This window comes from Nycticebus coucang, chromosome 14 (genome assembly GCF_027406575.1).
Source record: "Nycticebus coucang isolate mNycCou1 chromosome 14, mNycCou1.pri, whole genome shotgun sequence".
NCBI classification, from domain to species: Eukaryota; Metazoa; Chordata; class Mammalia; order Primates; family Lorisidae; genus Nycticebus; species Nycticebus coucang.
In genome coordinates, this window is record NC_069793.1 from 17,855,688 (window position 1) to 17,879,672 (window position 23,985).

The 23,985-nt window shown below is 41.5% G+C and overlaps 2 protein-coding genes and 1 pseudogene across 2 annotated transcripts in view; 2 read left to right on the forward strand and 1 right to left on the reverse strand.

The window, feature by feature from the left end:
• Positions 1-23,985, forward strand: part of NUP160 (nucleoporin 160) — a 63,857-nt gene that overhangs the window by 24,666 nt on the left and 15,206 nt on the right. Inside the window, exons 13-27 of the mRNA XM_053561755.1 lie at positions 109-279; positions 1,137-1,236; positions 1,503-1,668; positions 2,349-2,476; positions 2,559-2,719; positions 5,887-6,020; positions 6,637-6,707; positions 8,417-8,576; positions 8,920-8,989; positions 11,506-11,604; positions 13,306-13,425; positions 16,424-16,519; positions 16,625-16,719; positions 16,814-16,910; positions 17,004-17,109. Coding sequence (XP_053417730.1) covers positions 109-279; positions 1,137-1,236; positions 1,503-1,668; positions 2,349-2,476; positions 2,559-2,719; positions 5,887-6,020; positions 6,637-6,707; positions 8,417-8,576; positions 8,920-8,989; positions 11,506-11,604; positions 13,306-13,425; positions 16,424-16,519; positions 16,625-16,719; positions 16,814-16,910; positions 17,004-17,109 — 1,774 coding nt within the window. The remainder of the gene's footprint in view (positions 1-108; positions 280-1,136; positions 1,237-1,502; positions 1,669-2,348; positions 2,477-2,558; positions 2,720-5,886; positions 6,021-6,636; positions 6,708-8,416; positions 8,577-8,919; positions 8,990-11,505; positions 11,605-13,305; positions 13,426-16,423; positions 16,520-16,624; positions 16,720-16,813; positions 16,911-17,003; positions 17,110-23,985) is intronic.
• LOC128566268 (uncharacterized) lies at positions 830-1,062 on the forward strand (annotated as a pseudogene).
• On the reverse strand, positions 20,303-22,580 carry LOC128565226 (small ubiquitin-related modifier 2-like). The gene is made up of 2 exons (XM_053561589.1): positions 22,495-22,580; positions 20,303-20,693 (listed from the first exon to the last, which is right to left on the reverse strand). Exons 1-2 carry the CDS (start codon positions 22,578-22,580, stop codon positions 20,303-20,305), a joined length of 477 nt encoding a protein of 158 aa, XP_053417564.1.

Genomic DNA, 23,985 nt, shown 5'->3' on the forward strand with positions numbered 1-23,985 from the left:
TATAAGGAGTATTCATTTGGCTGTAGCTTAGTAAAATGAATAATTATGTACTCAGTGGAGAAATGTACTGAATGGTATCCAGAATTTAATTTCTTTCTTCTTTGCCAGCTTCAAGGAAGTGTAACAGAATATGAATTCTCCCAGGAGGAGTTTAGAAATTTACAACAGGAATTCTGGTGCAAGTTCTATGCCTGTTGTCTCCAGTATCAAGAAGCCCTCTCTCATCCTCTGGCCCTACATTTGAATCCACACACAAACATGGTGTGCCTGCTGAAAAAAGTAAGGGAGCTGGTGCTTAGAGAAAAACTTCTTTAGATGGTTTAGTCAGTCTTGTAGAATGTTGTTCTGGTGAATGTTTACTTGGCTTTTAGGATTTTGTATTTATATTCTTTTCCCTGAAATTATAATTTAGTTGTTTTTAGATAGTTTTTTGTACTATTATCTTTTTTTTGCATTTCATCTTATTTACTTTTTATATCAAAATAATTTCAAACTTAAGGTAAAAGTTACAAGAGCAGTACCAAGAATTTCTGCATACCTTTCACCCATATTCATACAGTTTACATTCAGATTTTACTTATAATTTTTCTTCTTGACTCATAATTCAATCCAAAATCTTATAAACATTTATTAATAGTTGTCATGTTTATCTACCTTAATCTCAAACTATTATCAGCCTTTGTCTTTCATGACATTCACTTTTTTTTTATGACATTTACTTTTTTTGAGTACTATACTTGTTTTATATAGTATCTGTCAATTTGTGTTTGTCTGGTGTTTGCTCATAAGAGTCATGTCTCAGTTATTTTATACTTTTAAACATTCATTGATTGCTTCTCAGCCTTTCAGCTAAGATCAAGTATATATCTAGTATCTGTTCTCATTAATTTAATATTTGATTCTTCCTCTGTCCGAGGACAATAGAGAGTGGCTGCAAAGTTCATGTGCAATTTTAAATATATTAGATCAATTTTTAGAGCAAGGAGATAAAATAAAAGCTTGTTCTGTCAACTCTATACATCATCCTGGTATTGCAGTACCTCTAGGAATGACGTAGCCCTCCTACAAATAGAAAAAAGAAAATTTACAAAAATATTCACTGTAAAAAAATGTAACTGGAAGATTTGTATTTCCAGGGGTACCTGTCTTTCCTGGTGCCCTCCTCCGTAGTGGATCATTTATATCGCCTACCTGATGAGAACCTTTTGACAGAAGATGAGACAACCATATCTGATGGTAATAGTGATTGTTACTTCCATATTTAGTCCCCTTCCTAAATGAACTGTACCTTGTTTCAGATGAAGGCAAAAAACATTGATTGTCACAGTGACCTATACTGGTCATCTTACTGTACTGTGCATATATTAAGGGAAACTGAAGAGTCTTAAGCATCTCTTAAGCCTCACATAGATCCCTTGGCATTTAGTTTTTAACATTTTAATATAATATCAATAGATCTTCATTGTCTTGAAACATGAATATTTACTTTCTCTTACTCATAGATGTGGATGTTGCTCGGGATGTCATTTGTCTTATAAAATGCCTCCGGCTGATTGGAGAGTCAGTTACTATGGATATGTCAGTTATGATGGAAATGAGTTGTTACAACCTACAGTCTCCAGAAAAGGCTGCAGAACAGATTCTGGAAGATTTGATCACTATTGATGTGTAAGGAGAATTTAGGGTAAAGTGCATTTCCTAATGGAAATTCAGCCATTTCTAGTGACAGAGTTGGGTTGTTAACTCTTTCAAGAAATGTACATCGTGGCTTAAAGTCTATTTGCTATTATTCTAAATGGGTGTTACAGCTTTTTTTTTTTTTTTGAGACAAAGTCTCACTATGTCAACCTCAGTAGAGTGCCGTAGCATCACAGCTCACAACAACCTCAAACTCTTGGACTCAAGCGATTCTCTTGCCTCAGCCTCCCTTATAGCTGGGACTACAGGCACCCACCACAACGCCTGACTATTTTGTTTGTTTGTTTGTTTGTTTTTACAGGCTTGGGCCTGTTTCAAACCCACCAGCCCCAGTGCATGTGGCTGGCGCCCTAGCCACCGAGCCGTGTTTCAGCTTTTAAACAAAAACTCTATAACACAAATTCAAGTCTGGAAGCAGACTTATAAAATTTGGTATATTCATTTTGTCTTTCACATCTGAAAAACTGAGGGGAAATTTTTTATGTGGAGTGAAAGTATTTTGTGTGCCAGAGTGATAATCTCCAGTAATTTGTGACACAGCTGGTTTTCCTGTTTCATAAAGCATTAGTTTATAGGACTATATGGAGTCTATGTGGAGCCTGTCTTACCTATTCTGAGTAGCAATAGGAGTTTTCCAATTGTGCTTATAGAGAAAATGTGATGGAAGATATTTGTAGTAAACTGCAAGAGATTAGAAACCCAATCCATGCCATTGGACTTCTAATACGGGAAATGGATTATGAAACAGAAATGGAAATGGAAAAGGGATTCAATCCAGGTAAATGACGGAACAACAAATGTGCTTCTTTGATTTAGAGAAAACAATGACATATTTAACTCTGTTTTTATTCTCCTTATAGCTCAACCTTTGAATGTTCGAATGAATCTTTCCCAGATCTATGGTAGTAGCACGGCAGGGAATATTGTGTGCAGAGGTGTGCACAAAATTGCCAGCACTCGCTTCCTGATCTGCCGAGACCTTTTGATCTTACAGCAGCTGTTAATGAGGCTAGGAGATGCAGTAAGTACTACTTAAGGGAAAATTTATAAAATCTAAAACCTGACGCAGACCTATAGGCACACCACAGCAAAATGTCAGCTCTGCCAGTGCAGAGACTTTGTTTACTGCATTATCCCCCATGTTTGGCCTTAATAGGTGCTCTTATAAATACTTGTTGAATTAATAATGAATAAGCATCATAATCCTTACAAGATTACAGATTAAGAACACATTAAGCAGATTACTTTGTTTTTAAAATATTTTTAAGACAGAGTCTCTCTCTGTCACCCCAGATAGAGTGCAGTGGTGTCATCATAGCCCACTCCAACTCCTTGGCTCAAGTGATCTTCCTGCCTCAGGCTCGGAGTAGCTGGGACTACAGGCATCTGCCACCAGTCCTAATCAGTATTTTCTATTTTTAGTAGAGACAAGATATCCCTTTTGCGTAAGCCAGTCTCTACTCCTGACATTAAGGGGTCCTCTTGCCTCAGCCTCCCAGAGTGCTAGGATTACAGGCATAAACTCACTGCACATGGCCAGATTGCTTTACTCTTAACCTTTGTATATCTATAATAGTAGAAATTTTTTTTTTTTTTTTTTTTTGTAGAGACAGAGTCTCACTTTATGGCCCTCGGTAGAGTGCCATGGCCTCACACAGCTCACAACAACCTCCAACTTCTGGGCTTAAGCGATTCTCTTGCCTCAGCCTCCCAAGTAGCTGGGACTATAGGCGCCCGCCACAACGCCCGGCTATTTTTTGGTTGCAGTTCAGCCGGGGCCGGGTTTGGACCCGCCACCCTCTGTATATGGGGCCGGCGCCTTACCGACTGAGCCACAGGCGCCGCCCTATAATAGTTGAAATTTTTTCCAGGTTTGTTATCCCCAAATTTAGTATTATTGTTCTATCTTGGATGTAAAGCAGGGTACAGTTTAGAAAGAGGAAAAAGAACATCCAGTGTAAGGATTACCTTAAACGCAATCTTGAGATTGCAAAGTTTGTCTTTGCGGTCCTCCTGGCTCCATTCTGTGCTTCCTCTTCTGTACTACTCTCAGACCACCAGACTTTTATTGCTGTCAATTGTGAGTCCCAATTGCCTACCTTGGTGAGTATTCCATGCTTAAAAATTACCTTTCTCTCCACAGTCAGAAATGTCAATTTTCTGTGAGTCAATAACCTCGTTCAAGCCTGACAAGAAAACAATCTGATTAAACCAATTCATGTTAATGTATAAATAGCTGACAGTCCTTGGGGCTCCCAGAGGCATTTATACTTTTTAAATTGGAATTTATTAACACAAATATATTGATAATGGTACAATTTCAGGCAAAAATAAGAAAAAAACATTTAGGAAGATAATTTGTTTAAGACCACCAATGATAAACAGAAACCTTTGCCGAGATTGTCACGTAGGTTAGTTAGCCCTTACTAAGTTCTTTTTTGATCCATGTAGATTCTTCCATTTCTTCAGGTGTTTTGTTTTTTAAAATTATAACCTTTGACTTTCTAAACACAGAAGTAATAGATATCCATTGCAGAATCTTGTTAAGATATGTATGCAAGGGTAGCACCTGTGGCTCAGTGAGTAGGGTGCCAGCCTCATATACCGAGGGTAGTGGGTTCAAACCTGGCCCCAGCCAAACTACAACAAAAAAAAAAATAGCTGGGTGTTGTGGCGGGCGCCTGTGGTCTCAGCTACTCAGGAGACTGAGGCAAGAGAATCACCTAAGCCCAAGAGCTAGAGGTTGCTGTGAGCTGTGATACCACGGCACTCTACCAAGGGTGACAAAGTGAGACTGTCTCTAAAAAAAAAAAAAAATATATATGTATGCAAGAAGAAAATAAAAATCAATCTGTAGGGCCAGACATAGTGGCTTACACCTGTAAATCCCTACACTCTGGGAGGCTGAGCCAGTGGATCACCCAAGCTCATTAGGCCAGACCAGCTTGAACAAGAGCAAGACCCCATCTCTAAAACTAGCCAGGCTTTGTATACACCTATTGTCCCAGCTACTTGGGAAGCTGAGGCAAGTGGATCGCATGAGCCTAAGAGTTTCAAGTTGCTATGAGATATAATGCTGCAGCACTCTACTGAGGGTGACAAAGTGAGACTGTCTCAAAAAAAAAAAAAATCTGTAATCTTATACCTGGTAATAACCACTATTTAAATTTTGGCATCTACCCCTTTTTTTTTCTGGAGACAGAGCCTCAAGCTCTTACCCTGGGTAGAGTGCGGTGGCATCACAGCTCACAGCAACCTCCATCTCCTGGGCTCAAGCAATTCTCCTGCCTCTGCCTCCCAAGTAGCTGGGATTACAGGCGCCTGCCATAACACCCGGCTGTTTTTTGGTTGCAGCCGTTGTTGTTTTGCAGGCCTGGGCTGGATTCGAACCCACCAGCTCAGGTGTATGTGGCTGGTGCCTTAGCTGCTTGAGACACAGGTGCCGAGCCCATCTATCCCTTTTTAATAAATATCTAATGTAGTTACAAATTGAGCCAGATGTAGTGGTGCGAGCCCGTAGTCCCAGCTACTCAGGAGGCTGAGATAGGAAGATCACTTGAGTCCAGGGGTTCTGGGCTATAGTGTGCTATGCTGCTTGGGTGTCCACCCTAAGTTCAGCATCAATATGGTGACCTCTTGGGAGCAAGAGACCACCAGGTTGCCTAAGGAGGGATGAACTGGCCTAGGTTGGAAATGGAGCAGGTCAAAACTCCCGTGCTGATCAGTAGCGGGATGGCGCCTGTGAATAGCCACTGCACTCCAGCCTGGGCAACATAGCAAGACTCCCATTTCTAAAAAAAGAACTAGAATTGATTGGTCACAAGGTATGCACATTTTTAAGGATGTTGATAGTATTGCCAAATTTGCCTCTATATGATCATACATATTTTTACCTAACACCAGTAACGTAAGAGAGGATTTAGATTTCCCTCTTCCTCTTCTTCAGTTCTGGACCCACAGATTTAGCATCAGCTCCCATAACTTGGTGAGCTGTTGATTATTTTTGGACTATTAATTTGGGGAAAGCTATTTTGCCACTTCCTACCCCAAAATGTAATAGGTGTGTTGCTTTTACAATATTGTCCTCTTTGTAGCTAGGTTTGTTATTTTATCTCCACCTGAACCACTAGAGTCACCCTTACTGATGACTATTATTTATTGTTTCATCTACCCACCCATCATGTATAGGTGATTTTGGGAGCTGGTCAGCTCTTTCAAGCTCAGCAAGACCTCCTACATCGAACAGCTCCCCTACTCTTATCTTACTACCTCATTAAGTGGGGGAGTCAGTGCTTGGCAACTGATGTTCCACTTGACACCCTGTGAGTTTCCTTGTCATTATTTTAAAAATAAACTGTGAATTTAATTATTTTCTCTCTGTCTTAAAGGGGAAAAAAAATTCTTTATTCATACAATAAAATTATGTGCCCTTAAGATTCAGAGAGCTTTCAGATGCTTCATTTTCTAAAGGTTGAAGGCAACTTACAAGAATGAAATAAAATATATTTATTACTTTTAATTAATTTAATAGTTAATTATATATGTGTATATGATGTACAGGTTAATCATGTTAAAGACAAAATAATAAGATGAACAGAATGAAAGGTAGACCATACACAAAAACATTGGGCTATAGTTATTAAAGGTAAACTGAACTTCTTTATAACCAAAGGAAGAAAGAAAATACAAGAATTACAAGAGTCACATTTTCTTTCTTTTTCTTTTTTTTCCTATGAGTCTGCTTCCTAGGAAAGATTTACATTTTCAGTAATACAAACTCTGCTATTTATTCTGCCTGCTCATTGAAGGATCACTGAGTAATTTGATGGACAACAATCGATTAAGTTGAAAGTGTTCTTAATATTAATAATATAACTTATAGAAGTAATGTTTGGCATAGCAGAATTTATTAAACTGTCTTTTTCCCTTTTTTCACAGGGAATCTAATCTCCAACACTTATCAGTACTGGAACTAACAGACTCTGGTAGTTTAATGACAAATAAGTTTGGTAAGGAGTGAACGTTGTATGCATTTGATTTTAAATTATATATTCATTAAAATAGATCATTTGCCACGTTTCCTATGGAAAGGTTGGCCAAGCTCTTTGCTTCTTTAGAAAGCTGTGACCTGGGACAGTTCCTGTGGCTCAGTGGGTAGGGCACCGGCCCCATATACCAAGGGTGGCAGGTTCAAACCCGGCCCCAGCCAAACTGCGACAAAAAAATAGCCAGGCATTGTAGTGGGCACCTGTAGTCCCAGCTACTCGGGAGTCTGAGGCAAGAGAATCACCTAAGCCCAAGAGTTGGAGGTTGCTGTGAGCTGTGACGCCACAACACTACTGAGGGCCATAAAGTGAGACTCTGTCTGTACAAAAAAAAAAAAAAAGAAAGAAAGCTGTGGCCTGGCGGGGGGCGGCAGCTCATGCCTATAATCCCAGCACTCTGTGGGAAGCTGAGGCTGGTGGATTGCCTGAGCTCACAGGTTTAAGACCAGCTTGAGCCAAGAGCAAGACCCCATCTCTAAAAGATAGCTGGGCATTGTGGCAGGTACCTGTAGGCACAGCTACTCATGAGGGTGAGGCAAGAGAATTGCTTGAGCCCAAGAGTTTGAGGTTGCTGTGCACTATGACACCATGGCATTCTACCAAGAGTGACAAAGTGAGACTCTGTCTCAAAAAAAAAAAAAGAAGAAAGCTGTGGCCTGAGACTTCTGATTGTGGCAAGGGGTCGGTGAAACTGTAGTCTCAGATCAGGCATCAATTAAGGGTATGGTACAGACAGTAGTTTTCCATTGTGTTTTTGTTGTTGTTTTTTTGAGACAGAGTCTCGTTATGTAGCCCTCAGTAGAGTACCATGGTGTCACAGCAACCTCAAACTCTTGGGCTTAAGTGATTATCTTGCCTCAGCCTCCCAAGTAGCTGTGACTACAGGCACCCGCCACAATGCCTGGTAATTTTTTTTGTTGTAGTTGTTTGTCATTGTTTAGCAGGCCCAAGCTGGGCTCAAGCCCGCCAGCCTCTGTGTATGTGGCTGGCGTCCTGACCTCTGAGCTATGGGCCTGAGCCTTTCCATTGTGTTTTGATGCTTCAGTGATTAATTCAACAAAATCATTTAAAAATTTACTAAGTTCATGGTAGCTTTTGTAATCTTATCTTAGTCAATGAATATTTAAAAGGCGCCCTCTCTCTTACTTGAAAACCATTATTCTAGGGCGGCGCCTGTGGCTCAAGGAGTAGGGCGCCGGTCCCATATGCCAGAGGTGGCGGGTTCAAACCTAGCCCCAGCCAAAAAAAAGAAAACCATTATTCTAGAGAATTTATTTTCCATTGTCTTGGTAAAATACTCAGTATCGTAGGACTTAATGTGTTTATGGTAAGGAGTTTCTAGGAAAGGCACTTAGATACAGTGAGATCAGTGAGAAGAAATGACTGTAAGTGAATTAAGTGGCTTTTTATTGCATTTGCCCAGTACTTCACAGTTTACAAACAGTTTTTATTTATATTGTCCTGATGCATCTTCTGTTTTGAAATGGTAAGTTTGAACCCCCCACCTCCGGCATATGGGGCCAGCATCCTACCCCTTTGAACCACAGGCGCCACCTGTTAAGTGTTTTTTCTTATAATGATAAAATTAATTGCTAGATTGTCTGAATCAAAAACTGATATTATCATTGATCTCACCATCACCAGTTTGTGATTATCATAACTTTCTTTTTAAGTATCTAGCCCTCAGACAATTGTGGAGTTATTCTTCCAGGAAGTTGCAAGAAAACACATATTATATCATCTCTTCTCTCAACCAAAGGCACCTCTAAACCAAACTGGATTAAATTGGCCTGAAATGATCACTGCAGTTACCAGTTATTTATTGCAACTTTTGTATCCTTTTATTTAAAAGCCAGTTGAAAGGTCTCCTACCCAAATAGTCCAAGGCTCTGATTCTGCCTGTATAATGAAGAATTTTTTTAATTTCAGTTTGAGAGTAAAAATGCGTAGGTTACATTGTTTTCATTTCTGAGGTAAAGTTCAAGTTTAATGAAAAACTTTAATGAGGTTAGATGCTTACCACCTGACAAGATTTTTAAGTATTTTCAGACATGATCCCTATTTTTACTTTGTTTTTTTGCTGAGTTGAGCAAGATTTTATTGATTAGTTTGATGCCCAATATGTATATTTAAGTTTTGCCTAGAAAAGTAGGCAGTCTCCTTAACCAGTAACTAGATGGCCTAGCAATCCTGGTTGTCTCTTTCTAGAATGTTTGATGGGAAATTGTCAGTATGTACAATTGCAGGTGAGTTCCTTTGAACATTTCAGCTTTAATTATTTTTATAAAGAATGAGATTGCTGGAATTTTGATTTGATAATAAGAACTATAGTAATTAAACTTGATTATGCCAAGACATGCCCCAAGGAGTTTTTTTTTGTTTGTTTGTTTTTTTGTAGAGACAGAGTCTCACTTTATGGCCCTCGGTAGAGGGCCGTGGCCTCACACAGCTCAAAGCAACCTCCAACTCCTGGGCTTAAGCGATTCTCTTGCCTCAGCCTCCCGAGTAGCTGGGACTACAGGCGCCCGCCACAATGCCCGGCTATTTTTTGGTTGCAGTTTTGGACGGGGCCGGGTTTGAACCCGCCACCCTCGGTATATGGGGCCGGTGCCTTACCGACTGAGCCACAGGCGCCGCCCGGAGATTTTCTTATTTATGGGCATAATACCCTAAATGTACCTGATCTTGCCTGATCTTAGAAACTAAGCAGCTTTGGGCCTGGTTAGTACTTGGCTGCCTGGAATATCAGTTGCTCTGGGCTTTTTTTTTTTTTTTTTAAAGTAATAAAATTGAAAGAGGAGAGATTTTTCTCTACTTCTCTCTCTTTTTTTTTGTTTTTTTTTTTTTGGCCAAGGCTGGGTTTGAACCCACCACCTCTGGCATATGGGACCGGCGCCCTACTCCTTGAGCCACAGGCGCCGCCCTCTCTCTCTTTTTTTTAATTTTTAATTTTTATTTTTTTGAGACAGTGTCTTCACTATGTCACCCTTGGTAGAGTGCGTCATAGCTGTGCCGTCACAGCTCACAGCAACTTCAAACTCTTGGGTTTAAGCAATTTTCTTGCCTCAGCCTCCCAAGTAGCTGGGACTACAGGTACCCACCACAAAGCCTGGCTACTTTTTTGTTGTTGGCAGTTGTCATTGTTGTTTAGCTGGCCTGGGCTGGGTTCAAACACGCCAGCCCCAGTGTATGTAGACAGTGCCCTAACCACTGAGCTGCGGGTGCCATCCTAAAATGCTTTTTATTTATTTATTTATTTTTATTTTTTGAGACAGAGTCTCACTATGATGCCCTTGGTAGAGTGCTATGGCATCATAGTAACCTTAACCTCTTGGGCTCAAGTGATTCTCTTGCCTCAGCCTCCTGAGTAGCTGGGACTATAGGTGGCCACCACAATGCCTGGCTGTTTTTTAGAGACGGGGTCTCACACTTGCTCAGGCTGGTCTTGAACCTGTGAGATCAGGCAATCTACTCTCCTCGCCCCTCCAGAGTGGTGGGATTATAGGCGTCACCCACCTCACCTGATCTATTTTTTTCTTATAGAAGACCATCTCAGCTTCAGATCTGCCTCTCTTGATAGGATCATCCCTAACGTAATTTTTTCTAGAGTATCTTTTTTTTAAAAATTCTCTCTGCTAGATTTTTTTTATAGTAATATAAACATACCATTATTGTCTTCATATAAATCCTTTATTGGAATCTAGTCATTGAACTAATAAATACCAAAAAGTGAAAATTTATTGACATGTAAAGTGTGTGTGTGAGTGTGTGTATGTGTTACAGAACTCCCATTTGCTTTCATAAGATATCTAACCTAAATAATCCTTAACCATAATCATCTTTGTTTATGTATCTGTCTTCCCTGTTAACGCTGTAAATTTCCTGAGTAAAAAATCAAATCTGTATATTTTTTAAAGTATAGTACACAGACAACACGAATCAAATTTCTTGGGCCCCATTCCAGACTTAAAAATCAGATCATTTGGAGAAGTGAATATATAAGAATATATTGGTTGGTTGGCTTGGTGCCTGTAGCTCAGCAGCTAGGGCATCAGCCACATATATTGGAACTGGGGGTTTGAACCCAACCTGGGCCCGCCAAACAACAATGACAACTACAGCCAAAAAATAACCAGGCGTTGTGGTAGGCACCTGTAGTCCCATTACTTGGGAGGCTGAGGCAAGAGAATTGCTTAAGCCCAAAAGTTTGAGGTTGCTGTGAGCTGTGATGCCATGGCAGTCTACCGAGGGCAACATAGTGAGACTCTGTCTCAAAAAACAAAAATACATACATACATATATACATATATATGTATATATATATATATATATATATAAAACGGCCAGGCACAGAGGCCCACACCTGTAATCTTAGCACTCTGGGAGGCTGAGGCAGGTGGATCACCTGAGCTTACAGGTCGAGATCACACTGAGCAAGAGCAAGACTTTGTCTCTACAAAATAACAGTGTTGTGGTAGGCGCCTGTAGTCCCAGCTACTTGGGAGGCTGAGACAAGACAATCACTTAAGCCTAAGAGTTTGAGGTTTCTGTGAGCTATAACATCATGGTACTCTACCAAGGGCAACAAAGTGAGGCTCTGTCTCAAAAAAATATATATATATATTAACAGGATTAGGTTTTAATCTCCAGATGATTTCAGGAAATAAAACTTCTCTCCCTGTATGAAGAACAACTTGGAAATAAGTATCTCTTTGAGTAAAGTTTATTTTTCTAATCAGTAAGCACCTTTTATGTCTTCAAGGATTACATTCAACTGTTACATCCTTGGTGTCAAGTCAATGTTGGTTCCTGTCGATTCATGCTGGGACGATGTTACCTAGTTACAGGAGAAGGACGGAAGGTAAATTGCATTTGAGTGATATGCTTTAGTGCAAGGAGAACTCTTAGTTTCCATCTAACTAGATTATAGAGACTAGGAGGTTAGACTCCTCTTGATAAAGAAAACTACTAATGCCAACAAACAGCTTGATATACATGCAAGGACTCTTCAGCTACTTGTACTTTGTGGTTTTATTTAATACATAGGAAATAGGAAAATGTTAAAACCCTCCTGCCCCTGGAAATAAGAAAATATTAAAACTCTCCTGCCCCTATGCAGTTTTTATGGATGCATTTTTTTTTTTTTTTTCAGTTTTTGGCTGGGTCCAGGTTTGAACCTGCCACCTCCAGTATATGGGGCCGGCGCCCTACTCCTTGAGCCACAGGTGCCGCCCAATGCATTTTTTTGTTAGTCAAGTTTATTTATTATATTGTATAATTTTATAATCATATTGTCTGTTTTTTTTTTTTTTAGAGATAGTCTCATTTTGTCACCCTCAGTAGAGTGCTGTGGCATCGCAGATCACAGCAACCTCTAGCTCTTGGGTTTAGGTGATTCTTTTGCCTCAGCCTCCCGAGTAGCTGGGACTATAGGCGCCTGCCACAACGCCCGGCTGTTTTTTCTGTTGTAGTTTGGTCCGGGCCATGTTTGAACCCACCACCGTTGGTATATGGGTCCAGTGCTCTACTCAGGGAACCACAGGCACCGCCTGGTTTTTGGTTTTTTTTTGAGACAGAGTCTTAAGCTGTCACCTTGGGTAGAGTGCCATGGTGTAATAGCTCACAGCAACCTCCAACTCTTGGGCTTAAGCAATCCTCTTGCCTCAGTTTTTCTGTTTTTTGGTAAAGATGGGGTCTTGCTTTTTGTTTAGGCTGGTCTCAAACTTGTGAGCTCAGGCAATCCACCCACCTCGGCCTCCTAGAGTACTAGAATTATAGGTGTGAGCAACCTCCCCTGGCCTCTGGTTTTTGTTTTATGCTGCTTTTTCTCATTATGGTTGTTTACTTTTAAATTTTTCAAATATACACAGAAGTTTAAAGACTTGTACAGTGAAACATGTATAGACCCACCACTCAAATTCTACAGTTGTGTTTTTTTTTTGTTTGTTTTGAGACAGAGTCTCACTTTGTTACCCTCGGTAGAGTCCTGTGGTGTCACAGCTCACAGCAACCTCAAATCTTGGGTTTAAGCGATTCTCTTTCCTCAGCCTCCCAAGTAGCTGGGACTACAAGTGCCTACCACAAGGCCTGGCTGTTTTTATAGACAAGATCTTGCGCTGGCTCAGGCTGGTCTCAAACCTGTGAGCTCAGGCAGTCCACCCACCTCGGCCTTCCAAGTGCTGGAATTACAAGCATGAGCCACGCACTCAGCTCCCAAATTCTGTACTTATTAACATGTTCCAGCCTGAGCCAGACTCTGTCTCAAGAAAAACAAAAACCATGTTGCTACAGTTGGCTTATTACATGTCTGTCTGTCCATCATCATCTTACTATGGTTGACTTTTTAATTAATAGCAATTAAATAAATAGTGAGATAAGTTTTTTGAAAATATTAATGCATCAGAGTTTAGATGTGGCAGAAATTATGAATAGACTATCTTAAATAATTTTCTTTTTCTTTTTTTTTTTTTTTTTTTGCTTTCCTTGGCATGTGAACTCCTATTTGTAGCACCTAGATTTGGAATAATCTACTATTAAGTCACTTTGTATTCTTTTCCTCTAGGCTCTGGAATGTTTCAGTCAGGCAGCTTCTGAAGTCGGCAAAGAGGAATTCTTAGATCGCTTAATCCGCTCAGAGGATGGGGAGATCGTGTCCACCCCCAGGCTACAGTATTATGACAAGGTACATTATGTCATGCTTTGGCCCTTCTTATACCACACCATGTAAAAATGCATAAGAATTTCCAAATGGCGTTGACTGTGCCTAGAGAAACTGAAGAAACATATTGTGGGCCAGATGCAGTGGCTCATGCCTGTAATCCTAGCACTCTGGGAGGCCGAGGCAGGTGGATTGCTTGAGCTTGGTAATTCGAGACCAGTCTGAGCAAGAGCAAGACCCTGTCTCTACTAAAAATAAAAAAACTGAGGCAAGACGATTGCTTGAGCCCAAGAGCTTGAGGTTGCCACAGCACAGTAGGAAATGTTCACTGTGTTAATTATCTTGAGGTTGCCACAGCACTCTACTCAGTGTGCCCGAGTGAGACTTGTCTCAAGAAAAGAAAAAAAAAACATATTTTAAGTCAAATTTGATTTTTTGATTTTTTTTTTGGAGCCAGTCTTATTCTATTGCCCTGGGTAGAATACTATAGTGTGTCAGCTCACAGCAACCTCAGACTCTTGGGCGCTACTAGGCATCTACATAAAATAAAAAAAATCATCTTCTCAGAAAGACATTTGCACTAGATTGTTTGTCGCAGTTCAATTTATAATTGCCAATATGTGGAAACACCCTAAATGCCCATCATCGACTCAGGAATGGATTAGCAAACTGTGGCATATGTATACTGGGGAATACTATTCAGCTTTAAAAAAAGGTAGTCATTTTATATCTTTTGTGTTAATCTAGATGGAGTCAAAACACATTCTTCTCAGTAAAGTGTCACAATAATGGAAAAGCAAATATCCAATGTACTCAATACTCATATGCAGCCAGTAGACGGTCTAATTCACACCCACAGAGGAGAAAAACTCTTTTCAGTTCATGTTGGGGGGAGGCACACAAGGGAGAGCAGAAGGGGGGCTTTGGGATGTTCCTACTTAATGGGCACAATGAAAGGGCATATGACACACCTATTAGGTAGAGGACACAACTACAAGAGGGACTCTAACAAATTCAAATATTGTAATCTGGCTGTTTGTACCCTCACATTAACTGAAATTTAAAAAAAAAATAAAAATTCTTGGGCTCAAGAGATTTTCTTTCCTCAGTCTCCCAAGAGGCAGTCCACCCACCTTGGCCTCCCAGTATGCTAGGAATACAGGCGTTTGAAGACCACAGTTCTGTGGTGTTTTAGAAATGAGTTATACCAAACATTTAGAATATTCTCTTTAGCATTTGTATAAGGCCATGATATTAATTCCTTTGCTATTCTTTACATTCATCTGTGACCTAAACAGTAGTGAAATTGTATTTATTCCTTCATTTAATCAATATTTACTGAGAGCCTACTATGTACTATGCACTAAGGATAAAGCTCTAAATACAAAAGAACAATTCCCTGCCCTCATGCTACATACATTCAAGTAGGAAAGAGATTAGACAAGTAAATACATAATGACAAGTAGTGATAAGTGCTCTGAATAAAAACTAAAGCAGATCAAGGGGATAAGTAGGAAATGTTCACTGTGTTAATTATCTTGGAACCATACGGTTGTAGGTTCTAGAGTTACATTGCTAAGATTTGAATCCCAGGTAATTATGTGACCTTGGGCAAGTTTCTCTGCACCACACAGTCCTTGTGTAAAATATTCCTGTGATTGCTGGGTGGGTGACTGTAGTTAATACCTATAAAGAGGCCCTTGATGATCAGAGAGCATTTTTAATCCCACCAACTTCTTATTGAATGCATGTATATATAAGAACATAAACACATTCATGTCTCTGGGGTTATTTTATTACTTTGTACCACTGTCGAAAGGTAAGGACAACCAGAAATCCCGTGTTTAATCCATTATTCATCAATAGTTTCTGTAGCTGGCTGTATGAGGTGGCTCGTGCCTGTAATCCTAGCACTATAGAAGGCTGAGGCAGGTATATTGCCTGAGCTCACGTGTTGGCGACCAGCTTGAGCCAGAGCAAGACCTCATCTCAAAAAAATAGCCAGGTGTGGGTTGGCGCCTGTGGCTCAAGCGGCTAAGGCGCCAGCCACATACATCTCAGCTGGCGTGTTCGAATCCAGCCCAAACGACAGCTGCAACCAAAAAATAGCCGGGTGTTGTGGCAGATGGCTGTAGTCACAGCCACTTGGGAGGTGGAGGCAGGCAGGAGAATCACTTGAGCCTAGGAGTTGGAGGCTGCTGTGAGCTATAATGCAATAGCACTCTACCCAAGGCGACAGCTTGAGGCCCTGTCTCAAAAAAAAAAAAAAAATAGCCAGGTGTTGTGGTGGGCACCTGTAGTCCCATCTACTTGGGAGGCTGAGGCAAGAGAATCTCTTAAGCCCAAGAGTTTGAGGATGCTGTGAGCTTGTGATGCCACAGCACTCTACCAAGGGTGACATAATGAAACTCTGTCTCAAAAAATTAGTATTCTCTTTCTCTCTCTCTCTTTTTTTTCTTTCTAGAGAGAAACGGTTTATCTAAATCAAATTTTATTTATAGAAAGTTGTTATTCCAGTGGTAATAAGTAAAAAGATTTTACATCAAGTCTGTATAAAATTAAAGAATCTAAAAGAAAAACTTTTTTTTTTTTGAGACTGAGTCTCACTGTGTCACCCTCGGTAGATTGCCCTGATGTCACAGCTCACAGCAACCTCAAACTCCTGAGCTTAAGCAATTCTCTTGCCTCAGCCTCCCAAGTAGCGGAGACTACAGGCCTCTGCCACAACACCCAGCTATTTTTTTTTTGTTGCAGTTGTCATGGTTGTTTAGCTGGCCCCGGGCCAGGTTCAAACCTGCCAGCCTCAGTGTATGCAGCTGTCACCATAACCACTATCTTACAGTTGCTGAGCCAAAAAAAGAAAAACCTTAAGTTTTAATCAAATAATCTTGTTTATCTAGTTGGGAGCACCTTTGATTTAAACTTTTTCTTACTTTTATCTTTCTAACTAATTAAAACCCATAATTCAATTTGGAGGACACTATCATGTTCATTTTAATGGAAATTTCTTGTTTCTTCCTAGGTTTTACGTCTACTGGATGTTGTCGGTTTGCCTGAACTGGTTATCCAGTTGGCTACATCAGCAATAACTGAAGCAGGTGATGACTGGAAAAGTCAGGTAAAAGCTAACTATAATTTAGTCATTTTCCTTAAGGTTTGCTGTAGATGTGGTATTTTGATTTCTTTGCTCTTTTCTCATATTTGATACAAATTTGATATTTAGGCTACTTTAAGGACATGCATTTTCAAGCATCATTTGGATTTGGGTCACAATAGCCAAGCATATGAAGCCTTAACACAAATTCCTGATTCCAGCAGGTAATCTCATAGTCTTTTTTTAGAGAAGGCAATTTACCTGTCCCCTTTAACTCACTAACACAGTTTGCCCTCATATCCCTTTCTTTCCTTCTAGGCAATTAGATTGTTTACGGCAGCTGGTGGTAATTCTTTGTGAACGCTCACAGCTACAGGATCTTGTAGAGTTTCCCTATGTGAATCTGCATAATGAGGTAACCATTGGTTATCCACTGATGGCTAGAAACAACTGTGTGATTGCTATGATTACTGCCAACTTCGATATCTGATTGCTTCCCCTTCATTAGGTTGTGGGAATAATTGAATCACGTGCTCGAGCTGTGGACCTAATGACTCACAATTACTATGAACTTCTCTATGCCTTTCACATCTATCGCCATAATTACCGCAAAGGTAAGCAAATGAATCAGACAGCATCTGCTGAAGACAGCCTTGTTAGTTTAATTACATTTTTTTTTTTTTTTTTTTTTAGTTGAGACAGTAGTCTCAGTCACCCCGTGGCATCACAGCTCACAGAAACCTCAAACTCTTGAACTCAAGCAGTTCTCTTGCCTCAGCCTCCCAAGTAGCTGGGACTATAGGTACCCACCACAACACCCAGCTGTTTTTTAGGGACAGGGGTCTCACTCTTGCTCAGGCTGGCCTTCCCAGAGTGTTAGGATTACAGGCCTGAGCCACCATGCCTGGCTGTTTAATCACATCTTACAAAAATACTGTGTATTAGATTTACATAGTTTTTATATGTAAACATATATTACAAATACGAGATTAGCTTCACTCTTTTGAAGATTACTTATTACCCTTAAAGATGTGTCCTTACAGGGCGGCGCCTGTGGCTCAGTCGGTAAGGCGCCGGCCCCATATACCGAGGGTGGCGGGTTCAAACCTGGCCCCGGCCAAACTGCAACCAAAAAATAGCCGGGCGTTGTGGTGGGCGCCTGTGGTCCCAGCTGCTCGGGAGGCTGAGGCAAGAGAATCGCTTAGGCCCAGGAGTTGGAGGTTGCTGTGAGCCGTGTGATGCCACAGCACTCTACCGAGGGCCATAAAGTGAGACTCTGTCTCTACAAAAAAAAAAAAAAAAAAAGATGTGTCCTTACAAAAACAAAAATAAAGGCCAGGTGCCATAGCTCACGCCTGTAATCCTAGTACTCTGGGAGGCCAAGGTGGGTAGATTGCTTAAGCTCAGGCATTCCACACTAGCCTGAGTCAGAGCAAGATTCCATCTCTAGTAAAAATAGAAAAATTAACTGGGTATGGTGGGCGGTGCCTGTAGTCCCAGTTACTCAGGAGGCTGAGGCAAGAGGATCCCATGAGCCCAAGAAATTGAGGTTGCTATGAGTTATGACACCAAGGTGCTCTATCCAGGACGACAGTAAGAATTTGTCTCAAAAAAAAGTGTTCTTACTCCCATTCTAGAACACTCACAGGGTGTTTCCATTAAGATTGCATGCTGTATGCATCTTTTGTCCAATTATAAAGGAAACTTTAGCTTTTTCTTCACTAGAGACACCTTGCCTTTAATTCTTGTGACTGGTTTTGAGTTCCTTTGCCATATCACCAATGGCCTTCTCCCTTTTCTTATTTCAGTTTTTAGAGTGAAATTCTGACTGCTTAAGTGTGCTAAAGTCATCTGGATAAAACAGATGGTATTCCTTAGACGTTATCAAATGATACACTACTGAATTGGTTTTTTTGTTTGTTTGTTTGAGACAGAGTCTCAAGCTGTTGCCCTAGGTAGAGTGCTGTTCCATCACAGCTCACAGCAACCTCAAACTCTTGGGCTCAAGTGATTCTCTTGCCTCAGCCTCCCAAGTAGCCGGGACTATAGATGCCTGCCATATCACCCAGCTATTTTTTTTGTTTTTAGCAGGCCAGGGCTGGTTTGAACACACCAATCCTGGTGCATGTGGCCGGCGCCCTACTCACTGACCTAGGGGTGCCACATGTCATTGTATTAACTGGCCCAGGCCAGGTTCAACCCCACCAGCCTTGGTGTATGTGGCCGGCACCCTCCCCTTTGAGCTACAGCTGCAGCCCTGCTGTTTTTTTTCTTTCACCTTTTTAATTTAACATTTTGTTTTCTCTTTCTTTTAGAGAGACAGAGTCTCATTTTGTCACCCTCAGTAGGGTGCTGTGGTGTCACAGCTCACAGCAACCTCCAGCTTTTAGGCTTAGGTGATTTTCTTGCCTCCGCCTCCCAAGTAGCTGGGACCACAGGTGCCCACCACAATGCCTGGCTATTTTTTTGTTGCAGTTCGGCCGGGGCCAGGTTTGAACCCGCCACCCTCGGTATATGGGGCCAGTGCCCTACTCACTGAGCCACAGGCGCTGCCCTTAATTTAACATTTTCAAGTCTACAGAAAAGCTTAAACATTAATGCAATGAACACCCTACATATATACCCTTTGCCCAAATTCACCAATTGTTAACATTTTGTCACATAAGTTGCTTATCTATCTCCTCTTCCCTCTTTTCCTGCTTTCCTCCCCTTCCTCCCTCTTGCTCTCTCTACTTATTTGCTCCTGTGTTAATTTTTTCTGATCTTTGGAAGAGTAAGTTACAGACGTCTTGATTTTTTTTTTTTTTTTTTTTTGTAGAGACAGAGTCTCACTTTATGGCCCTCGGTAGAGTGCCGTGGCCTCACACAGCTCACAGCAACCTCCAACTCCTGGGCTTAAGCGATTCTCTTGCCTCAGCCTCCCGAGCAGCTGGGACTACAGGCGCCCGCCACAACGCCCGGCTATTTTTTGGTTGCAACTGGCCGGGGCCGGGTTTGAACCCGCCACCCTCGGTATATGGGGCCGGTGCCCCACCGAATGAGCCACAGGCACCACCCTAGACATCTTGATTATTAAGGCATAATAAATAGATGTATCTCCCAAGGACATTCTTTTATATCACCTTAGTACACTTACAAATTAGGGAATATAACTAATTAATTTAGTGAATTAAATTCAAAAGAAATGCTGTTATCTTTTTCTGTCTTTTTTTTTTTTTTTTTAAACAAGTTTATTTAAACAACAAGACGCTTGACTTAAAGGGAAAACTATCCAGGATTTATTTTTTTTTTTAGAGTAATTTATCCCCACTTAAAGACAGATTGCCCTACATGTAACAGCTACGTACAAAAAACTTATAAAATTGTCCTTGGTTTTACAATGATAAATGAAAACATTAAAATTCTCCAATTGAACAAGGTATGCAAGGTTTTTCATGTTGTTTTGTTAAAACAGTGAGAGCAAAATAACTTACTGGAATGTAAAGATAAGAGCAGATGAGCATGCCACTAATGGAGAAAAGGGGGTATTTTCACAGAACCAATATTTTTCCCCAACCCATCTCCACCTGATGTCAATCAAAACATATCGTTGGCCATTTAGTTTAAAAAAAAAATGCAATATGCTTGTGCACATACACCAGTTACTTTATGTACAAGAAAGGAATAGGGAAGGGGAAAATGAAAAGAATAGAGAAAACTATACTGTAGTAGTCAGGATGTGGTGGAACCAAATTGCAGTTTTCTAATCGAGAATGTCATCTTGGTCTATAATAACAGAGTTCTGGAGTAAAGTAGCAGGTTCCCTCTTTAGTAGACACCTCCTGTCTGCTGTTGGAACACATCAATTGTATCTTCATCCTCCATTTCCAACTGTGCAGGCATGTCTGTTTCATTGATGGGCTGCCCATCAAATCGGAATCTGATCTGCCTCATTGACAAACCCTGTTGTTCACAATAGGCTTTCATTAGTTTACTAAGTGGTGTATGCCTCTTAATCTTAAACTGCACCACAGAACCATCCTGTCCCGCCACCTTTAAATTTATGTGATCGTCGTTCTCAGTCTTGACTCCTTCCTTAGGCTTTTCATCTGCCTTGGCGAGCACCCGAGTCTCCTCAGCTGCCGCTTCACAAAAGAGGTACCAGGTCCGCACTGAACGAGCACACAGGCACCACCAGGAGCGGCAGAAGAAGGAGGCCCTTTTTTTTTTTTTAAAGACAGAGTCTCACTCTGTCACCCTGGGTAGAGTGCTATGGTGTCACAGCTCACAGCAACCTCAAACTCTTGGGCTGAAGCGAACTTTTTGCCTCAGTCCCCTGAGTAGCTGGGACTACAGCCACCTGCCACCACACCCACCTAGTTTTTCCATTTTTTTGTAGACACAGGGTCTTGCTATTGATCTTAAGCAGTCCACCTGCTTCAGCCTCCCAGAGTGCTATGATTACAGGCGTGAGCCACCAGGCCCAGCCTAAAAAACAGGAAGAGTTTTTTTAAATGTTACTTAGTTTCTATAGTCCCATTCTGCCTCAGAAACAATGTATTTTTCAGTGCCTTGTTCAACCTATGCAATTAAAGTATAAAAAATAAGGGCGGCGCCTGTGGCTCAGTCGGTAGGGCGCCGGCCCCATATACCAAGGGTGACGGGTTCAGGCCCGGCCCTGGCCAAACTGCAACCAAAAATTGGCCGGGCGTTGTGGCTGGCGCCTGTAGTCCCAGCTACTCGGGAGGCTGAGGCAGGAGAATCGCTTGAGCCCGGGAGTTGGAGGTTGCTGTGAGCTGTGTGAGGCCACAGCACTCTACCAAGGGCCATAAAGTGAGACTCGGTCTCTACAAAAAAAAAAAAAAAGTATAAAAAATAAGAGTCTAAGGCTTGGTGCCTATAGCTCAGTGGCTAGAGCACCAGGCACATACACCAGAGCTGGCGGGTTCGAACCCAGCCCGGGCCTGCCAAACAACAATGACAACTTCAGGCATCCTCCATGGCTATTTTTTTTGTTGTTGTTGTAATTGTCAGTGTTTAGCAGGCCCGGGCTGGTTTTGAACCTGACAACAGCCCCAGTGTATGTGGTTGGCATGCTAACCACTGAGCTACGGGTGCTGAACCAAGAGTCTATGTTTTGTTTTGTTTTGTTTTTTTAGACAGGGTCTCACTATTTCACCCTCGGTAGAGTGCCATGGTGTCACAGCCTCTCAAGTAGCTGAGCCTACAGGTGCCTGCCACGATGCCTGGCTATTTTTTGTTGCCTTTCAAACCCAGGCTTGAGTCGAACCTGCCAGCCTCCATGTATGTGGCTGATGTTATAACCACTGTGCTACGGGCTCTGAGCCGCTAATTTTTCTATTTTGGTAAAGACTAGCTCTCGCTCTTGCCCAATCTGAGAAACATCAGTTGATCTCAAATTCCTGGGTAGGGATAGGTGATAGTGGCCCAGACTAGCTTTCTAAACTAGTTTTAGATAGGGAAATAAAGTATCTAAAAGTCAAAAATAACATTTTCTTTTTTTTTTTGTTTTTGTTTTTTTGAGACAGAGTCTCACTGGTAGATTACCATGGCATCATAGCTCACAGCAACCTCAAACTCTTGGGCTTAAGCAATTTTTATGCTTCAACCTCCCGAGTGGCTGGGAGTACAGGAGCCCGCCTCAACACCCAGCTGTTTTCAGAGATGGGATCTCGCTCTTGCTCAGGCTGGTCTTGAACCTGTGAGCTCAAGCAATCCACCCACCTCAGCCTCCCAGAGTGCTAGGATCCTTTTTTTGTGTTTTGGATCCATTTTTTTTTTTAATTGTGGTAAAATACAAATAACAAAATTTACCAGCTTGGCTCAGTGACCAATGCCTGGCACCCAGCTTCTGGGGAGGCTGAAGCAGAAGGATCACGTGAGCCTGGGAGTTCAAGTTCAGCCTGGGCAACATAGCAATACCACCTGTCTTTATAAATATATACTACTAACCGTTTTTACATGTTTAATAGTTAAGTACATTCACACTTTTGTATAACCAATCTCCAGAACTCTTATCCTCTAAAACTGAAGCTCTATACTCATTCCTCTCGGCCCCTAGCTCTCCCAACCCAGGAACCACCATTTTACTTTCCATCTCTATGAATTTGGGGACTACGATGATATGGTATTTGCCTTTGTGACTGGCTTATTTCACTTAATATAAGATCTTCAGGGCGGCGCCTGTGGCTCAGTGGGTAGGGCGCCAGCACCATATATTGAGGATGGCGGGTTCAAACCCAGCCCTGGCTGAACTGCAGCAAAAAAATAGCTGGGCGTTGTGGCGGGCGCCTATAGTCCCAGCTACTCGGGAGGCTGAGGCAAAAGAATTGCCTAAGCCCAGGAGTTGGAGGTTGCTGTGAGCTGTGATGGTACAGCACTCTACCAAGGGCGATAAAATGAGACTCTGTCTCTATTTAAAAAAAAAAAAATATATATATATATATATAATCTTCAAGTTTTTTGGCTCAGCTCCTGTGGCTCAAGCGGCTAAGATGCCAGCCACATACACCTGAGCTGGTGGGTTCAAATCCAGCCCGGGCCCATCAAACAACAATGATGGCTGCAACCAAAAAATAGCTGGGCATTGTGGTGGGCACCTGTAGTCCCAGCTACTTGGGAGGCGGAGGCAGGAGAATTGCTTGAGCCCAGGAGCTGGAGGTTGCTGTGAGCTGTGATGCCACGGTACTCTACCCAGGGTGACAGCTTGAGACTCTGTCTCAAAAAAAAAAATCTTCAAGTTTCCTCCATGTAGTTACATGTGTCAGAACTTCCTTTTTAGACTAAAAAAAATTTCATTGTAGTTACATACGGCATTTTGTTTATCCATCAATGGACACAGGGTTGCTTCTACCTTTTGGCTATTGTGAATAATGCTACTATGAACACGAGTGTGGAACTAACTCTTTGAGACACTGCTCTCAATTTTTTTGGGTATATACACAAAAATGAAAATACTAGATCATGTGGTAATTCTATTTTTAATTTTGTGAGGAACCACTGTAGTGTTTTCCATTGCTGCAGCACCATTTTTTACATTCTCAGCAATAGCACATAAGGGTTCCGATTTCTCCATATCCTCCCCAACATGATTTTGGGGGCAAGGTTTATCTTAAGCCTAACTTAGTTTTCTTTTTGTTTTTTTTTTTTGTAGAGACAGAGTCTAACTTTATTGCCCTCGGTAGAGTGCCATGGCGTCACACGGCTCACAGCAACCTCCGGCTCTTGGGCTTATGTGATTCTCTTGCCTCAGCCTCCCGAGCAGCTGGGACTACAGGCGCCCGCCACAATGCCCGGCTATTTTTTTTGTTGCAGTTTGGCCGGGGCTGGGTTTGAACCCACCACCCTTGGCATATGGGGCCGGCGCCCTACTCACTGAGCCACAGGTGCCACCCAGGCTAACTTAGTTTTTAATTTTAGTATTTAGTAAGTATAACAAAGTCTGTGTATTTCTACAGAAACACTTTTTTGAAATTCTAATGTCTAACTTA

Excerpts from the sequence above, each read along its gene's own strand:
- LOC128565226 (XM_053561589.1), bottom strand. The coding sequence starts at position 22,580 with ATGGTGGTTCCTGGGTTGGGAGAGCTAGGGGCCGAGAGGAATGAGTAT. Across the intron at positions 20,694-22,494 it reads GATAAGAGTTCTGGAGATTG|GGCCTCCTTCTTCTGCCGCT; the intron begins GTTATACAAAAG and ends AAAAAAAAAAAG.